Source organism: Pelmatolapia mariae, linkage group LG7 (genome assembly GCF_036321145.2).
Source record: "Pelmatolapia mariae isolate MD_Pm_ZW linkage group LG7, Pm_UMD_F_2, whole genome shotgun sequence".
Taxonomy (NCBI): Eukaryota; Metazoa; Chordata; class Actinopteri; order Cichliformes; family Cichlidae; genus Pelmatolapia; species Pelmatolapia mariae.
The window spans coordinates 23,657,047-23,676,935 of record NC_086233.1 but is presented as its reverse complement, the minus strand read 5'-3'; the positions used below and the strand labels follow the sequence as shown (position 1 = coordinate 23,676,935).

The 19,889-nt window shown below is 42.5% G+C and overlaps 2 protein-coding genes across 4 annotated transcripts; one reads left to right on the top strand and one right to left on the bottom strand.

Moving 5' to 3' along the window:
* The first annotated feature begins 2,618 nt into the window (after nt 1–2,618).
* mlana (melan-A) lies at nt 2,619–5,048 on the top strand. The gene is made up of 5 exons (XM_063478525.1): nt 2,619–2,751; nt 3,546–3,638; nt 3,773–3,869; nt 4,075–4,182; nt 4,643–5,048. The coding sequence occupies exons 2-5, from the start codon at nt 3,550–3,552 to the stop codon at nt 4,709–4,711; spliced, it is 363 nt and encodes a 120-aa protein (XP_063334595.1). The 5' UTR covers nt 2,619–2,751; nt 3,546–3,549; the 3' UTR covers nt 4,712–5,048.
* Nucleotides 5,049–5,216: 168 nt separating this feature from the next.
* Nucleotides 5,217–16,749, bottom strand: LOC134630813 (uncharacterized bromodomain-containing protein 10). 3 transcript variants are annotated; one of them, XM_065471545.1, is made up of 10 exons: nt 16,247–16,749; nt 15,036–15,761; nt 14,375–14,575; nt 12,636–14,257; nt 12,482–12,543; nt 12,272–12,361; nt 12,051–12,166; nt 10,741–10,949; nt 8,509–10,533; nt 5,217–7,661 (listed from the first exon to the last, which is right to left on the bottom strand). In XM_065471545.1, exons 2-10 carry the CDS (start codon nt 15,725–15,727, stop codon nt 5,671–5,673), a joined length of 7,008 nt encoding a protein of 2,335 aa, XP_065327617.1. In that variant the 5' UTR covers nt 15,728–15,761; nt 16,247–16,749; the 3' UTR covers nt 5,217–5,670. The 3 variants fall into 3 exon arrangements, with proteins under 3 accessions (XP_065327617.1, XP_063334581.1, XP_065327616.1); XM_063478511.2 differs by having other exon boundaries at nt 15,036–15,738; XM_065471544.1 differs by having other exon boundaries at nt 15,036–16,749.
* Nucleotides 16,750–19,889: the final 3,140 nt, after the last annotated feature.

Sequence of the window (19,889 nt, the reverse complement as noted above, 5' to 3'; positions counted from 1 at the left end):
TAACGCACTGTGTAACTTGTGTTTCATTATTGCTATCACAGAGCTTGTGGTTTATACACATATTTATACCCTGTTATAATAATAATAATGTCTAGAGTTTTTTTTTTTTTTAGCTTTCCCCATTATGCTGCACTTGTTTAAATAAAATGATGTGGTTTTCTGATGACTTTTTATTTTATTATATATATATATATTGGTCTATTCAAGGGTGGACAGAAAGCAGTCAATCAGCTGACTGCCTCCCACTAAAAACTTAACCACAGCTTGCCCAGAGCTACAAAATTCACTGCCCCCTCTTTAAAATGTTCTCACATTACCCAAACTAATTAGGACTGTAGCGGTTTGGGGACACGTGAGTATATTAAAACATTTATTCACACTACATTACAACACTACATAATAGGCCAGCAGTAAACCATTTAGCTTCGGTTTGAGACACATTAAGATTTAGTTTCATAAACAGGATTTGGTCTCCCTCTTGTGGAGGAAAAGTCAAGTTATCCCAGATTAAAGCAAACAGCCTCCCCTGCGTCACTCCCCACAACCTCTCTGTCTCTCTCTAAAACTATCAAAGTTTCTGTTTTCATTTAATGAGACAAAAAAAAAAAGATCCCTCCAGCAGCAGTTTGACTTATGAAAACAAACCCAAAACAGTAACAACTACTGTATAATTGAGAATGGGCCAGTGGAATGAGTCCTCTTTTATTTTCCATCTTCTTTTCTGTAAAATTAAAAAGAAAAAAAAGAAGTTTTAAAATACATTTTATCATAATTCCAAAGCAGGAAGAACATATTTACTATCCATCCATCTATTTATTCCACTCTAGGGACAAGTTTGCCAGTCAGACAACCATTCACACTCGCATTTGCACCCATACGAGCAATTTAGGATCACCATTTAGCCTAACCCCATTTTGGACTGTGGGAGGAAGCCAGAATACCCGGAGAGAACTCACACAGGCACAGAAAGAACGTAGAAAACACAGAAAGCGTTTAGCCCACATTTTACCTCAGTTTAATTATATATCTTAAAAAAATAACTTTTTAGATTTAAACTGTGAAGGGGTTTTTTTTTAGCCAACCATCATTTCTTTATATTTTGTTAGGAAAATTTGATATATTTTCACCAGTTTATTGAAATATGCTAACATATATTAGGCAAAATTAATTCACCACTGGCCAAAATGCAGACCCAAACCATGACAGAGCATCCACTGTGTTTTACAGATGGCTGCAAACACTCACTATTGTACCTCGCTTCTGACCTTACATATTGATGACTATTTGAACCAAAAGTTTCACATTTGGATTCCTCACTCCATGAGACCTGCTGCCACTGATTTTTCAGTCCAGTTCTTGTGTAATTTGACATACTTCAGCCTTTTCTCCCTAGCTCACTTCTTGAATGGCTTCTTGACAGCCACCCTTCACCTGAGACCATTTCTGATGAGGTTTCAGTGAACAGTAGATGGGTCAACTGAAGGACCAGATGCATCATCAGGTCCTGTCTCAAGTCTTTGCTGGATTTTTCCCATTTCTCAAGGACATACCTTTCAAATACTGCTCATCAGCTTTAGATAGCTTTTCAGGCCTATCAATTTTTCACTTGTCCTGCACACCACACTGAGATGTGCCAAGTTTTTAGCTAAGAGCTCTTTAGGAGTCCCCTTTTTAATCCAAAAATACTGTTTTGCGGCTGTCACACTGTGTTATCTTTGGTGTTTGTTTGGGGGGTTTTTAGATTCTTTTTTTTTTTTTTAGAAATGAGAACAAGTTATGTGCTTTTGTGACAGGCTGCAAGTAAAACAGTGTACAAAAAGGTACAATTTAAAATTGGTTGTCTGTAATATGTCAACACAAAATTGGTTCATTGACGTAGGTGCCTTTTTTTACACTTGATGATTTGTAGGTTAAAGAAAAAAACCCCATTCCTATTTAAATTGTTAGGTACAAAGACTAAACTAAAAATAAGTCAAAAAACCTTCAGAAAACTGGAGAACGATTCTTTAAGACTACTTTTAAAATCGCAAGAAAGTCTGGAAGCAAAACATTAAAAAGCAAAAAATAAATAAATAAATAAATAAATTACATGAGCAGAACCAGTAAAAAACTATAAGTTTTGTTTTGTTTAGGAGCTGAGATAATCCAGGCAAATACTCCTCACAATTCTAAAACAGTGATACTGGGATCAGAAATGTTTCCTTTTGCTGTTTGTTTGTTTGTTTGTTTGTTAGACTTTATGACTGAAATCACTGTTTAGGTTTATAGTATGTATGAAATTCTTATATTACATTGTGGTAATTTGAAGGTATTTTATATTTTATGATAAATGCGTAATATAATTGAGATACTTAGCCTGGAATTGTATTGGATTTTTGTATTCCTTTCCTTAGATCTATATAATTTCATTAGGATATTTATCAATAATAATGAAGTTGGTATACACACACAAACACACACACACACACAGTCATATGAAAGGCCAGCAGCTGACGCCCGTAGTTTCACGAGTGGATAATAATGTTGCCTTCAGGGCCGTAGGGTTTCACGGTAATTACTCTGCTTCAATGGGTTTAACCATGAGTCTCTAACCCGTGACGGTCATGAGGGGTTTTTGCCCCTCTCTGCTCTCCAGCACACTGAGGTAAGATATTTGAGGAGTGAAGAAACACAGCGCTCCGTGGACCCAATCTTTCTGAGAAGGCAAGCCGACCAGAAGAGCTGCTTTCTGAATCCTTTCTCTCAAACCTGGTAAGGTAGCTGGTTTTTCTGTTTGTCTTACTTTTCTATAAAAAGAAGGCTTGTTAAAGGCATGTGGGGCATTGTGCTTTTATGAAAGGCTCAATTTGACATGACATTAATGTTAATTAAGGAAATGCTAACTAGGGTCTTCCTCTTGATAAGGTTCATTTCACTGCACAGATGTAGGATACTCAAAGACAACCTTAGTAGCAGTCGATTTCCATTGTATCTACATAATATATATGTGATTTGTATTGATGTGCACTTAAAGTCTGTAAGATAGCATCAGTCAACACAAAGACAGAGAGAATAGACAGATAGAGGAGATGCAGCCAAGTCCGGTGTATACACTGGACAGAGACACAGAGTGGAAAAAGCAAGTGATCCAAAGCTTGGAATCCCTACACAGTTACACTTTTGTGTTATTTTAAAAGTTGTAATAGTTGTATCAAGACATACTGGCTTTACATTACAGACTATTAAAGAGTGAGAACTATCTGAACTTAATTTTACCTTAACAAGATTAGGTACAATATAATATTTTGACTTAAAAAGTTTGCATGCTGGGTAGATAATAATGATTTCACAGTGCAGAGCTAAGCTTTATGGCATTTAATTGTGTCCAGACTATTTGTTTGGCAGTTTATGGACCTCCCTCTGGGATAATATCAAAGCAGCACCTCACATCATAGCCCAGTTTCAATTATTATATGGCTATACAGGCTACAATGGGTTTAAATAGTCAGTCACGTGAGTGTATTGTCTATTTGTTCCTTATAAAATGATCCCTTGTTGACTTTCAGCTTGATGTTGTGTAATCGTACACACGGCATGCCTCGTGGGGACTTCAACGTTTATTTTGCCAGCAGCAGGCGAGGAAACGTCAGAGCTGAGGAGTATGTGTCTATTGTTATCTTAAAATCATTGCTATTAAGCTACTGCCATGCCCAAATTTGTATTGTTGTGAACACTTTAAAACCCATGTGCAAAGTAAAGTTTTTCTCAATTTGAATTGTGTTGTGGACCACAGGGCAGTGGGCATAGCTCTGCTGGTTGTCATCCTTGCAGCACTTCTCATCCTGGGCTGCTGGTACTTCAAGAAAAGGAGTGGCTACAAACTTATCAGAGTGAGACCATCACACTTTATAAGTGATTTATGTTATTCTGATTTGTTGTTGGTGAACATCTGTAAAATGTCAAAATGAAAATTCAGTTCACCCTATTTCAAAGAGCATCATGTGTTCAGTTTGTACCCATCTTTTCCCAGCCTGTATCACTATGTTCTCATTTTGTTTCATCACAAACCCTCATACACCTTTCTGTAACTTGCAGAGCCCCAGATCGGGATCATCAGGTTATACAGGAAGCCAGTACTCGGAGGCAGGATCTCCAGCAGAAAACAAGATGGCTCTTACTGATTTTGGCAGCTTCCGATCTGTGGTGAGACAATTACTTCAGGAATAATAGCCACATATACAGGATATAGTAATGCTGCCCCCCCCCTCATCACCAATCAGTAGGTATTTCATTTAAATTTTGTGCAACCTGATATTCCACACAGAGCCTCAGAGCTCTGAAACATGATGTAGAGCACGTGAAAGCCAAAGCTTGTGGATGCCTGAAGCAAGGATTATGTCACCAGACTGGAGGGAGGTATAAAAATGTTTAATTCCCAGAGGAGATGTGTGTATGGTGGAAAAGTGAAAGGAGGATCAGAGCAGCAGTCTTTCAAATATCATGCGGAATCCCGTGTGTGAAAAATTGACATTTTGCATTTGTTGTAATGACACGTCCCTAGGGAAATAAACTTTGGCTTCACTTTTCAACGCTGCATAAACATATTATTCACATATAACTGAACTGTAGCTTTCATTTTTGTTGTTGTTCCAATTCTCTACAGGTTCCTAATGCACCTCCAGCCTATGAGAAGATTTCCTCTGGGCCATTGCCACCTCCCTATTCCCCCTGAAGCACTGTGGCTGAAGATGGAAGAGGCAAAGAAAGACAATGAAGAAGGAACTCCAAGCTCACCTTGCTGTTTGAAAATATATAATCTTATGTCCCTAGCAATATAGCGCATTGTAGCCAAATATAGGTGAAACTACTGTATCTCTCACTTTGTAAAATTAAAAACTACACGAATGAACACAGCTTTAATACTATAGCTTGTTTCAATAAACAGTAAAACACTATTATTGCACATTTCTGAGGATAAGAAAGCAGACACGCTTGTTTGGGACAGTTGCATTGTTTATTTCCATGCAGTATCGTCCAGAATTGTTCCATGAAAATGTACCTAGTAATTTTTTTTTTTTTTTTTTTTTGGGAAAAAATCTATATGGTAAAAATAAATAAATGTGACTTTAAAACATTTATATGGGCTCAAATATGTAGTACAAATTTCTCTAGTAGTTTATTTCTAAAAAGTAAAATGCAGCTTTCAAATAGTTACTAGTTGAAAAAAAGGACATGACAGACTGGATGCTGATGGATTTTTCTTTCTTTTCTTTCCAAACTGACAGACAAAAGTAGAATCGTAAACAATACTGGGACTGAAATGCTAAACTGCTAAAGCTCAACCTGAAATCTATTTCATCTACCTTCCTGTTGTATCAATTGGTTATAACACTTGTAATTACTCAAGGCAAGAGTCTACACATTTGAACTCAGGGAAACCTTAGTAGTGTCCCCCTCCAGAAACTCTTCACAGTATACATTTTTCACCATGTCTGACTGAGCAGGTTTACATGTAAGACAATTTAACCAGAGGATAAAACCTAATGTAGCATAACTTTAAGTTAGGAGTCAAACTAAAGCTGAAAAGGTAGTTCTTTAACCAGGATTAAAACAAGCAAAAATATATGAACCCTGCTAAAACTAAGCAGCTGAAAAGTGGTGTCTGAGCCTTCACACTCCACTTTAATTGGTTCACTTTGTGTCTGCCGTTGAAGGCTGTAAAGAGGAATCATGTGTTTGTAGTGCTCCAGTGGAACTGTTGGTACAAATCACCAGTGCATCCCGAGGTTCAGGAGGGGCAGTCAGCTCTGCTGAACTGACCGGCTGCTGAACAGTGTTCAAAACAGCCCCATCGGGACTAATGAGCATCTTGGAAGCTACACTTGTATGCAGACCCAGGGCTGAGGTCTGCACAGAGTGTTTTCCAAGTGTCTGATTGGTCAGTACAACAGGTGGATGGATGGTGGTGTTCGTTTTAATCGATGGGATTGCTTGACCTGGAGTGATTATTACAGTTGTGCTGGATGAAGATGCGGTCTCCACAGTTGCGGTTTCAAATGTGTTGACAGTGCTTCCAATGGGTGGAACAGTAGCAACAGGCAGTGCCTGCATCCTAGAGACTCCACTGATGATTGGTGGAACAGCCACAGTTGGCAAAACCTGTGTCCGTGTGCCAGCAGGCACCGTTTGCACGAGTGGGGTCTGTTTTTTGATTGATGTGTTGCTCAGCCCTGAATGCATTAAAACCTGCGGTTGAGCGGTGGTCGGTGCTGCAAATCGGACAGCTGTCTGCTCAGGCTGTATGCCTAGGTCAAGGGTTGTCACTGCAATCACATGCTGGGCAGGAAGAGAACCATGCAAAGCTGGTGTGTCTGCTATTACTGGTGCTACCGGTGAAGAGAGGGGTGCAGAAACTGGTATAACAGGGCTGGGTAGGGTAACAGCTGATGGCCTGGGTACTACAGGCAATGACAGAGGTCCCGACAATCTGGCCATGGGGGGTGCTACTACAGGTGAAATGGTTGATAAACATTTTGCTTGTGTAGTGGCAGCTAGTCTGACTGTGCCCTGTGCTGATCCAAGACAAGGGGCACTTGTTACCACTGGTACAGTTGGTACACTGTCTAACCTTGCTGTAGGGGAGACCAGAGTGGATGTACCTACTGGAGGTAACGCAAAGTTACCCACGTGTGCAGTTGGCAACCTAGGAAGTGCCGATACTACATTTGTTTTACTGGGTAACAAATTTGAGCCCAGGCCAGGTGTTCCTGTTAGTTTTAGTGACAAGACATTAGGAGTGGTTGCCAGCAACGGTGGAACGACAGCAGGAGTGCTTGCCACAAAGGGAGAACTTACAGCTGGGACACCAGGCAGCCTGGCTGGGGGTTGGGGTAAAACTGGCGCCCTGGGGGCTACCATGGCATGGCTTGCACCTTGAGAAGGTACTGATGGTCCAGTGCTTGTAGGACTGGCAGGAGGCACTTGTTGTGCAGGGCTAGAGATGATAAGGACGTGGCTGCCTGGAGCCAAACCCTGGGGAGGGACTACAAAGCGTGCATTGTTGAGGAGAATTTGTGTGCCAGCAGCAAGTGGCGTAGAGGTGTTAATGACTATTCTCTGCTGGATTGTACTGGTTGCAGAGGTGGTGAATGGGGTACAGGGGGTTGTTGCAGAGGAGAGAGGGAGTTGGGTTTTATTGCGAGCAAACTGAGATGAAGAGAAGGAGGAGGAGGAAGTGGTTTCTTCACCGATACTCCTCTGACAGTCAAGAGTGAGTGTGGAAGTTCGGTCTGGCCTACTCTCTACAGTAGTAGCTGTCTGAACAGGAGTGGTGATGGACACTACGCTTCCTGGGATATTAACATCATTCTTTATCATGTTTCCCTTTGGCTGAGCAGCAGCAGTGTTTATGGATGTATAACAGCCTGCTTGTGACATCAAGGAGGATGCTGGGATTCCCTGGAGGTGAGAGCTGGTGCTGACTGATCCATGAGAGACAAGCTGGGAAGAACAACTAGTGATGGCATTTAAACTTGTTGCTGGGACCAGTCCAGTGGTAGTGGTGAAGGTTGTTGGACCACATGCATTTGAAACAGACCCTGGTGTGAACTTGGAAGCAGACTGTGACAGGGCACAAGTAGTCTGTCCAATAGTTGCTTTCCCTGGTAACTGGATTTGAACCCCTGGTGAAACATAAAGATGAGAAAAATATTTATTAAATTTGTGGTGGAAAAGGTTTCTTTGATTCCAGCAAATCAAGCACTACAGTGAAGTAGTCAACAATGCAAGTCCAACACATCAGCCTTTTTTCCAAGCCAAACCAACTGTGAAGATGACATCATCATATAGCCATGCTGTCTCTCTCCCTCTCTCTCTCTCTCACACACACACAAACACACACACACACGCGCGCGCACACACACACTGAGTAAGAAGGCAGCATGACCAAGATGTGTTGTCCTCAGTTGTTCTGCAAGATAATGCTTTCTAGAGAAGACAAGAGCAGCACACATTCCTGTAATCACTATCAAAATCACAGGTAAGTCATTTATCAAACCATCTTCTCTTCTTCTTTTGCCTGCATCCTTTTAAGGTTGCCATAACGAATTATCTGCTTCCCATTCTTTCAAATCAACCCTCTCCATGCCCTTCTTCACTGCATCCATAAACCTTCTCTGTGGTCTTCCTTTTTTTCTCCTGTCCACATGGCAACTCAATCTTGAACATCCTTCATCCAGTAAATCCACTATCCTTCCTTTGCACATGTCCAAACCATGACCTCAAGTTAACCTGCCTATCACCACTGCAACCAAGAAGGGGTTCAGAGCAGATCCCTGCTCATCAACTTCACTGCTTAAAAAGCTTCACCTGCTCTGCTACACTCGATTTACTTATATGCCAACATTGGATAGTGTGGCATTTCTCCCACTATGAGATACATGTTATACACGTAAACTTTACAAAGTTTTCAAAATTGAGCCAACCCAAGACAAACAACAAATAATAATAATAAAAAAAACAAAAACTCACCTTGGGGCAGGGTGATGTTTTTGCCCTTGGACAATGGCTCCAAGCTGATACTTCTAGCAGGTTTTCCTGGTCTTAATCCCACCTTCAGAGTCTGACTTGATAATGAAGTGGTTGCTCCCTGTCCACTTGCACATGTTGCCATCGCCGGTGCTGAAAGGCTTCCAATGATGGTGGCTGATGATGTCAATGCGGGCTGAGTGACAAACATGAGTCTTGAACTAGGACCTGGTTTCGGGGAGGAGGGTGTCCCTTTGGATGCAGCTACATTTGAGGATGAGGACGAAGATGGAGTAACCAGGATGAATTTGGTAACTTGGGATCCTTCATCTGTAGTGGTGCGTTTCATACCAGTCTTGCTGGTGGCTGCTTGGGAAAACCCTGAGCCACTTTGTAGTGGCACGGCAACACTGCTATTAGCTACTGAAGCTTGAAAATGAGAACCAGCAGCAGGTGTGTGGACTGGCTGAGAAATGTTTGTCACAACTGTAGAACCAGTTGAGGTACTGAGGCCCTGACTTACAGCAACAGCACTGGCTGTAGTTTGACTTTTTGGGCATGTTATACCACTACCAGTGGTTGCAGTGAGCATGGTATTTTTGAGAGAGGAAGGGGTTTTTAACACAGGATGAATCTGCTGCTGGGGTTGGGCCACTGTCATTGCTTGGACAACAGAAGGTGCGGTCTGAGTGGGAGCAGAAGTAGACTGTGTGGCCTTGGACAGAAGGAAGGCTTTAAACTGAGGCGAGATAGTGATGACTGGACTGGTATGTACAGAGCCAAGTGCGTTCTGGTCCGAGGATGTCTGGACCTTGACAATGCCCGTGTTGCCACATCTAGTTGTTACCAGGATTGACTGTGAGTCACGGATGCACACAGTCTTCAGCTCCTGTTTCGGGTCTGTGGGCTTCTCAGGCTCAGTACAAACTGCATTTGAAACTGCTGTGATGGAGGTTGTGTTTGGTGTGGTATCTTGTGAAGCACTAGCTTGGACACTGCATAACTGTGCCTCTTTAGATCCTGCTCTGTTTAGAGCCCCGTGTTGAAGACGAGGTGAAACCGAAGGAGAAGGGGTCTTCACTGTCCTGGCATCTTTTAGGGGCGCCACTTGTTGAACAGGAATTCTGTTTTCAGGAATCCTGAACCCAGGCACATCGGTAGACATACAAAAAGAGCTGGCCACTTTGGAAACTGTTGCTTGAAAGCCTTTAGTCTGTTGTTGAGCTAAAGAGCAAGACTTTGCTTCAGTTTTATGAACGAGAAGGTTAGAAGGCAGAATCACTACTTGCTGGACAGTCTTTTCTCCAGTGTCTTGGCCCAGAACGGGCTGAACTGAGATCTTTATTGGGCTATTGTTGTCTTTCCTTACAAGGTGACCCAGTCCCTCAGGCACCTTGTACACCACTTGGACTGGATTTTTAAGTGCAGTCTGTGTTGGTTTGCCTTGTGGAGATTTAGGAAGAACTGCTGCCACAGTGGCCACTTCTGACTGCTCAGGGGCTTTTGTCTGCTGTGGTCCTCGTACCTGAATCTGTTGCTTGTTCTGTTGGGAACTGGATGGAGAACTTTGTGCTTTTGAAAGTTTGGTGTTAGCTACTGCAGTTGTAGGCAGGGAGACCAAAGACCTCTTGCTCGGTTCATCTTCACTGTTAACACCTGGGCAATCAGCAGGTCGATTCATTAAGGTCACTTTGTTTCCCACACTCTTAGCCAGCAGGGTGGGGATGGGCGTGTAGCCCTTAGGTAGTCCAATGGTTGGGTGAAGGATGGGGGATCTGGGAGGCGCTGAAGCATGGGCTGTTACCCTTTCTGCCCATGCTGAATCCCTGGATTGATTTGCTGGGTTCAGGTCAGCTCTCGACTGTGACCTGGAGTCGGCATAAGCAATTATGCTGCTTACAGTCTGATCTTTTTGCCGCAGACCAATTCCTTTCTCTGCACTGGCTTGAGGGTGTTTTAGGTGGTTTGGAGGTACACATGTCACCGTGTTTTCTCCAGTAGACTCAGCCTTAATGTCTCTAGTGCTTGCTGAGAAGAAAATAGAAAAGTCTATTAGAGATGTATTGATTTATAAGCTTTACTATTGCCTATGAAGGTTCAATAGGCAGTGACATTCATCTAGTACAGTCAAATAGGCTAAGAACAGTGTAAACTGACTGCACTACTGCCTACAGAATGAGGAAAATCTTACATTTCAGTAAACAAAACAACAACGTTAGATTCAAGCGTAATCACCTCCACTCCAGAGACCTCTGGGAACTCTGTTTTCCATGTCTTCCTCTTCTGATCTCCCATAATGATCTGACAGTGAAGGAACCTCCTTCCCTAAATCCCTTTCTTCATCATCATCATCTGATGATGATGATAAATTGCTCTCTTCGCGCTCAAAGTTATTGTACTCTGGGTGCTTTTTGAAATCATCAAATTCCTTCTTCAAGCGGAGCCTGACATAGAAAAACAATGAAAAAAATCAAGACTTCAGTAATGATGCTATATTACAATGAGCTGTTTAAATAAAGTTGTCATCATTATACTTTGTTCTGGACAGACGACCACCAAATGAGCAAAAATACCATTAAGACCAGCAACACAACTTAAACAGAAGACAACACCAACAAAAACTCAATTATGGTAAACCTTAAATTCAATTTGAATGTATTTGAATAAACACTCACTGGCCAATTTATTAATTACAGTAGGTTAACTGCTTGTTATCATAAATACATAAATAAGGACCTCTGTAGCATGGACATGGTTTGGTTATAAAAAGTCTGACACGGACCAGAAAACTGTACTATTCAAATTATGCCACAAACTGGTCCCCACCACAGACTCAAACACGACAAACCTCTTCTACCACCTACGCAAGAATCATGTGAAAGAGTACGGAGAGAGTTTACGGATGAGAAGCCTACAAATGATACAGGCTCACCAAAATCGACAATAGGTGATTGGAAAAACATTGCCTGATCTGAGAATTATTGATTTCTGCTACAAAATATATTATTTCGTATATTATTTTCCTGACACACTTTGAGCCCCTTAGTATCAGTTGAGCATCATTTTAACACCACAGCCCACCTGAATATTATTGCAAACCATCCTTGTATGACCACAATGATGGTGATGGCTGACAGCTGCTTTCAGGAGAATAACACACCAAACTATAAAATTCAAATGATCTAAAACTGGTTTCCTGAACATGACAGTGAGTTCTCTGTACTCAAATGCCTCCACAGTCACCAGATCTCAATCCAACAGAGCACCTGTGGGATGTGGCGGAAAGCGAGATTCACACCATGGACGTGCAACCGACAAGTGTGCAGCAACACACTTGTGTGATGCTATTTCGTCAAAACGCCCAAAATCTCTGAGGAATGTTTATAGCACCTTGTTGCCTTGTTGAAGCTGTGCGATGAAGAATGAAGGAAGCTCTAAAGACAAAAGGGGGTCAAACCTACCTACTGTTGTACCTAATAAAGTGTCCAGTGAGCTTGCATAATCATGAATGAAGAATAAATCCAATTATCGTGTAAGCGTCAAACCTGTTCCTTTGGTGTGCTTTGACAAGCTTGGGTTCCCAGGGTGAGAGCTCATTTAGTAGTCTGATTAGTGTGCTATGGAGGTCTTTCACTGCTTCTCTCCTATAGTACCACCGACCCTGTGAGTTCAAATGTGTAAAGGAAAACTTAAGTGAGTGGGAAACACTGAAATGTGAGGAAACAAACTTTTTTCCCTCTGCTTAATAAAAATGACTGTGACCTACCAATCTCTTTTTAGTGCTCTCCAGGTCATCAAGCTCATCTTCAGTCTTACCGATCAGCTCGCGTAATTCCTCGAGACTGGTGCATACCAACTATACAAGAGGAAAAAAGGGCACAGAAAACTGTCAAGGACTAAATCAGGTTTAAAATTAAAATAGGAAAAAACAGACTAACAAAGGAACAAGATCAGAGTGTACAGTGAATCTGACTACCTTGAATGAGGGCTCAGCTGAAAGTTCCTCTTTGATTTTCTTTGAACATTCAGGTTTTTTACCTGTCAGAAATAATTAATACACAAATGATTTTGATGTAATACTGACGGAAGCCACAGAAGCGACATCATTACCAATCTTTTTTTCTCCTCACCTGTTTTATGTTTCTTTTTCTTGTCTTTTCTCTTGATTGTTGTGCCAACTTTCCGCAGTGTGGACTTGGCAGCCTCAGCTGGGGACAGCCTCATCCTGTCCACATGCTGTAGCTGCTTGTGCTCTCCTTTTACCCTCAGCAGCTGTTCCCTCCCTCGCTTTTTCTTCCGCTTTTTTTTTTTAGTCCATATTTTGTCATTCGCCCTCTCTTCAGTCGAGTTTTGAGTGCTCTCAGAAGACAGCTGTGTGGCCAGCTCTGATGGACCACAACAGAAGCCACACTCCTCAGATTTAACACTGCTAGTTTTCTTTTTACAACATTCAAAACACGAAGAGCTTTGGTGTCCCTGAGTGGGACTTCCTCCCTCCATTTTGACTCCCAACGGTTTAGTTGGAGAGGCCAGATTCACAGATCGAGCGGGAGACCTGCCTGTGTAGCTGTGCTCCCCAACATTCAGACAAGGCTCTTGTGTTTCTGCTTTAATAGTGCGAACCGCACCCAGTGTGAAGCCCGGCTCCTGTTTTATTGTGATTCTCTTTGCTTGTTGCTCCACATCTAAAGTCTCTTGCTTTAAATGAATTCTTACACTACCTCCTTCACTGGGGCTGATGTGTGTGTGGCGCAGTGAGTTTGTGTGTATTTTTAAGTCCAGTTTAGAGTCTTCACAGGAGTCTCCATCAGAGGACGCTGATTCAGAAATCTGCTCCAGCGACCACAACTTTAACTTTTTTTGATCTTCTTCTTTCTCATTTTCCTTTTTGAAAACACTAAATGTCTCTCTTTTCCGTTTTCCCAAATCACCAGTCTCTACAGTGTCCATGGAGACTCCATAACACCCCCTATCACTTTTATTGCCCTCATCCCGCATTCCATCTGACTCATCCTCTGTACCTGGCTTAAAATCAACTCTTTTCACCCATACCGAAGGAAATGGGAATGCTGGGGGTGTGCTGGGGCTCTGGCGATAGATCCTCAGGTCTGCGCCACAGAAATGTGGGAAATGTATATAGGTATTCTCCTTGCTGTCATAGCCCAAGATAGACTCCCTACATTCGTGGATGGGCTGGGCGAGCACAGCATCCTGTACATCCTTCTGTGTCTCATACACATGATCACATAGCCCCTTCAGAAGCCATACTCGCTGATAGAAGGGCAACAAGTGGAAGGGTTTCTCTTCTAAAGGGCTAGCCTCCCCTAGGGTGCTAAAAAACTGGTGGCAAAGTCCCAGCTGTTCAGCGCGACCTGGCTGATCACGGGAGGCACCAATGGCTCGATACCAGCCTAAGACACGCTGCCTTAGCTCTGACTCCCATCGCCTGTAAGGCAACGTAGGCCGGCGGTGCAGTGTGGCCCTCCTCTGTGGAGGCGAGAGCAGGGAAGACATTATTTTGGAGAGGAGCAGGCTGCAACGGGGCATCAGCAAACAACGTTCCAGCTCAAAAAATATGATCTCAGGGAGGTTGAGGGCAGTCTGAGCTAGGCAGAGAAAGTGTCCTATAGCAGGGAGTTCCCAGAGCGTCTGCACAGTGTGGGGAAAAGCCAGTGAAAGCAAGCTCTGCTCCCACTCTTCCACCTCCTTGGCTGACATTTCTTCGGCCTCTTTCTTCTCAAGCTCACGTTGCCTGCAAATGCAAAGGTATAGTTGTGGTTTTAAACTCTGCTTTACTTTTGCACTAAATCATCACAACAATCAACACGCAACAGAGACTTTTAGTCTTTCCTTTCAGCAATTCACTCACCTCTTCTCCTCCTTGGCCCTCTGTTGCTCCTCTAGCCGCAGGGTCTGCACCATGATCGACTCGTGCCCACCGACAGTGATCGTAGCAAGGCTACGAGGTGTGGATCGCCGCCGCGTGGAGGTGCCCCCCGTGCCCCGTTCCTCCTCTGCCCCAAAACGTCCTTTAGAAGTAACTGCCAAAGTTGTTTTCTCTCGCAGCGTTCTAGTTTGACAAATGGAGAAAGAAAAAAGGAAAACAAAAAGCTGGGTACACCAAAATGAATAAAGTTACTTTATAAAACCAAATGAACATGGAGTATATTGACACTACTAATGCAATCAAACAGACAAACAATTATTTAAAATCTGATAACTGTAACATGCAAGTACATTTTGTTATTAATAAGCAAATAAATACTAAATAAGATGTTTTGAGACATAATTTGCTGTCTCGTTACTTTATAAACATTACTTTTTTATTATTATTTATTTTAGTTTAGTTTAAAATAATATAAACATTATTATTATTATAAATTATTGACTGGAAACTTGTGAAACACCAACTTGTTGAGAATCCAAGTGACAGAAAACACCTTTGGTATGATCGTGATTGCAACTTTACAATACTTTGGACATTTCTCTCCGCAGCAATATGTTCAAGAGTGTAGTTTCATTATCTTTACCTGGACAGCAGCGTCAGCTTCTGCTCCAGCATAATTTCCAGCTTTTGTGCCTGTTTGGAGATCCAGTGGTCCACACCATGGTAGCGATAACAGTTCTCCAACATCAGTCTGAAGTCCGCAACAAACTCTGTTATGGTCTCGTATTCCTGGCTGACAAACTTCTCCTCCATCCTCCGCAAGCACATCGACTGCCTGAGCTGTGACTGCACCCGACCCTTGACCCCTCCGATACCATGCTGGGCCTCCTGGTGGCCAATGGGATAGAGGAATGGGCTGGTGATCCCTTTGTGCTTATCCAAAAGAAAGCCAGTAAATATCCTATAAGCTTGCTGGACCTCATAGTTCATGTCCTCCTCGAAGGTATTGCTGTTGGTGGAAATGCAGACTTCAGGCAGTGAGAGGTCACTGTTGGAAAACTCTGACATACCATCATTGCTCAGAGCCAGGTGGTCACCCTCTGCAGTGAGATCTCCACTGTCGCCAGGGCAGCATAACGCCACCACTGTATCAACGTCACAGGTGCCATTACTGAGCCCCTCTTCTGTTATAACCAAGCCGGTGTTTTCAGCGTTGCTGCGCACCCATTTTTGACTTTGTGAAGACATGACGATGTCAGAGGCGAGCTGCTGAGGTGCGGAGTCTCGGTCAGTCACATCTGCTGTGATTTGCTCGGTCATGTCCTCCTGATCCATAGCACTGACGCCTGAAGAGGGTGACAGGTGTCACCTATGGCGACTTCTTATTTTAGAAATAACACTCAGTGATGAAAGACTAGACTTGGTCAAATATACAATGCATTTATACAGCCCCCAAAAACCGCAAAACTGTAAATTAATTTGATGCCCAACATCGCTGAGCTAAGTTTGCTTTCATTTTAAGCGATGTCATGAACGGTGAGCACATTATCAGAGACACATGATAAATCGCGGGGGTGTTTACCTCGTAGAATTAGCGGGGTGACTTACCTTATCCTAAATGCCCCATCTTTCAAAACTTTCCCTGCATCAGTGTCTAGCTAACTCGAAGTTAGCTGTTCGCACGCTAGCGCAAAATCAAGTCAGAATAACGGTAAGCAAACAAAAGTTTGCTCTGCCTGTTCTTCAACAAAAACTAAAGGGCACCCCCTTATCGCTCCTCGCATCCTGACCACGTGCAAAATAACAACAAAACAAAGTGACCACAGACAGAATTTGGTTGGTTCAACGACATACCTCGCCGTTTTCAGCTCGGCTCCTCAGACGCACCAGGCAGGGCAAGCTTAGCAGCCACGGAGGCTTGCTAGTTCTGCTAGCTTTGCTATTGTTTCCAGCCTAGGGCCTGCAATTGCTGCGTTTGCTCTCCATGATGAAAATGTTGCAGCGGTTACATGTCCAGGTAAAAAAGTTCAGCGGGTGTATCATGTCGCCATCGCACGGAATGATGTCAGTGACAACTGGATGGCTAACGGAGCATTAGCCGATTGTTTCAAAACGCATAACAGTTCATTGTCACTAGCTACCCAGCTAATCAGCTAGGTTTTCAACTTGACAGCTACTTTATGGCGGGTAAAAATGTACACATTCACTTCAGAGACAAATATACACCGTGTGGCAGGTATACTATGAACGCTGAGCGCTTACAAAAAGCTAGTAACTGACTCCTCTGGGTTGTTTGAAGACAACTGAAGTGTCCAGTTCGCTTCCACCCTGCGTGCCCTCGATGCAAATGTGCGCAGCTTGACGCAGCTAGCATGTTCCGTGTCACGCCGAACCGTTGTTTTGTTTTGTTTATTTCTTATGAGGGGGAAAAGGCCGGCACACACATACATTACACACACTCGATGCTGTATCATTGAGCTTTTTATAAGTATGTCTCTTATCGTCATGGAAAATGCGAACGCGCTGAGACACTTATCATTAAACAAATTAATACACGCGTAAAAATCCACCAACTGATAAAGCCACAGTACGCAGAATGACACTGTTTAAAGTTCATTTACACGTAAGGGCTTAAGCGCCTTTAAATAAGTTAGATGAGATATAAAAGAATGTTCGTGTACGACGTAAAGTTCTGCAACGCACACGTCTCACGTTTGGCCGCTAGATGTCGCTAGAGATCAATGTACGGCAGATGAGCGTCACACGCCTGTGATTAGAGTGAAAATTTCCCTTCTTTTAATCTCTCAGGTCGTCCCTTAACCTCTTTATTAATTACCCCAAATCACATTATGGCTATACTTGTAATTAGAGTGTGATTTAGCACAACATGTAATACAACTCATAGGTTTACATTAACAAAGCACGTGACATGGAGCCGCAGTAAAATGAGCAACTCTGACAACGAGGAGGACTCCTGCTGGGACAACTGTTAATTAAGCAATTATGCCACCAGGGAACCGTGCTGTACAGAGACTTCAGCGCAGCTAAAAGGTGGGTTTTCAGTCCAGTATGGGCCCTCATTTTGGCGCAAAATAATGGATGATTATGAGTTATATGACGCTTAAGAAATACATTAAGAAAATCCGACTAATATATAAAGCACAAAATACGAAAATCTGTGTACTTCCATCAGTAAATCGTAAAAGGGATATCCAGAAGGTTGGAAATACTGAAGATGGTCAAGAAATTGCTTCCATATGTCTGCAGCATAGCTGAGATACTATGACTGCATTTTAAGTGCCCCGCATGCTTTTGTAGAACATAATGCATGTATTTGATCCCATGTGTCATTAAGTGAAAATATAAATGAAAAAAAAGAGCAATTGGTTTCCTTGCTGGAGCAAGAGCAGCATCTTTCTCAAAGTGATACAGCTGTAGGCCTTCTTGTGAGAAGGTGGAAGGTTTGACTAAAATTCAATACTGTGAAAAACTCTTGAGTCACCCCTTATTTCTTTATATTTTTAAGATGAAACTTAGAATAGGTGCCAAAGTTAACTGATACATATGCAAACATTCATGGAAATTCAGTATACAAGACAAAAGCAGTTGATACAATTCTGAAGAGCTTGAAAGTCAGTGTTTTCGTATGCCCACCTTTGTTCTTCAGCACAGCAAGAAGCTTTCTTGTCATTTCTTTAAATATTCTTCAGGAATAGTTCTCTAGATTTTTTTGAAGACATCTAAAACTCTGTTCTGTCAAGATGGTCCCACTGCTTCAATAATGTTAAAGTCTGGCCTCTGGGGAGGCCAATCCATGACTGATATCGTACCACTGTTTGTTTTTCTATCCAAATATGCTTTTACTGCATTGCTAGTCTGTTTGAGATCATTGTTATGCTCTTGTCAATCAGTCTTTCTAGACTATATTGCATTGTGGATCAAAATCTGATGGTACTTTTCTGGCTTAATAAATCCATATTAACAAGATCCCCCAAGACCACTGACTGAACTGTGGGCCCAAACACGATAGAACCTCTGCTGTGTTTTAGGTCTTTCCTAATATTGACAACAATTTAAACCACAAATGTCAGATTTGGATTCATCACTCCATGAAACCTGTTGCCACTGACTTTCAGTGCAGTTATTGTGTAATTTGGCATACCTCATCCTTTTCTCCCTGTTTTCCTTATGTAAGAATCATTTCTTGACAGCCACCCTTCCACTGAAATAATTTCTGATGAAGCTTTGGCAAACATGGATCAATTGAAGAGCAAAATGTATACTGTACTGCACAAAGTCTGTGCAGGCCAGTCAAGTTCTTCCAGAACTCGCTCATCTCTGTCTTTATGGACCTTGCTTTGTGTGCAACACGAAGAGGCCATCTTCAAACTGTTCTGTCGGCATTGTTTTGGCACAATGCAGAGAGACAAGTACCGCTCTCCTGGCAACTGCCAAACCCAGACTTTTCCATCGGCATGCCAGATGAAGAACCATGATTTGTCACCCCAGAACATACTGAACAAAAAGAACATACTGTTCTTGAGCCAATCTGAAGGCCATGTGAAGTTTAGAGATCTGACTCTGCAGAAAGTTGTTGACCTCTGTGCACTATATGCCTCAACATGCACTGACCCCGCTCTGTGATTTTTCATGGCCTACCACTTCATGACTCAGTTGCTGTAGTTCCCAATTGCTTCCGCTTTGTTACATTACCACTAACAGTTGTCTGTGAAATATTCAGATTGAGGAAATTTCATGACTGGACTTGTTGCACAGGTGGCGTCCTATCACAGTGCCATGCTGGAATTCACTGAGCTCCTTAGAGCGACCCATTCTTTCACCAGAAACAGTAGAAGCAGTCTGCATGCCTACGTGCTTCATTATATACACCCGTGACCGTGGAAGTGATTGGAACACCTGAACTCAATGATTTGGATGAGTGAATACTTTTGGGAATTGAATGTATCTCTCAGGTCCTGTGTCAGGTCTTTGCTGGATTTTTTCCCGTTTTTATGGACATGACTTTCATATACTGCTTACCTGCTTTAGATAGTTTCTCAGGCCTGCTACATCTTCTTTTGTCCTGCACACCATGCTGAGATATGTCAAATTTTCAGCTAATAGCACTCTGGCAAACCCCTTGTTGGTGCAAAAATACAAATTTATGTCTGTCAAGCTGTGCTGTCTTTAGTATTTGTTAATACTCACTAGAAAAGTACAAACAAATGGTGTGTTTTTGTGATAGTCTCCTAGTATCAAAGTGCCTAAAAATTTAAAAAGGGTTCTTTGGTAAGTTGTCTGTTATGTGTAGACACAACACTGGTTCAGCCCTTAAACTAGGCTCAGTATATATTGGGCCTTGGTGGTCGGCACACTGAACGGCATCCAGAGGACGGTCTGTTTATTCAGCCTCACCTTTGGTGCCGGTGCCCACTTCTCAATTTTAAATCGTATGTAGACATTGAGGGTTCCTGGGAGGGGCCGAGCTGTCACTAGC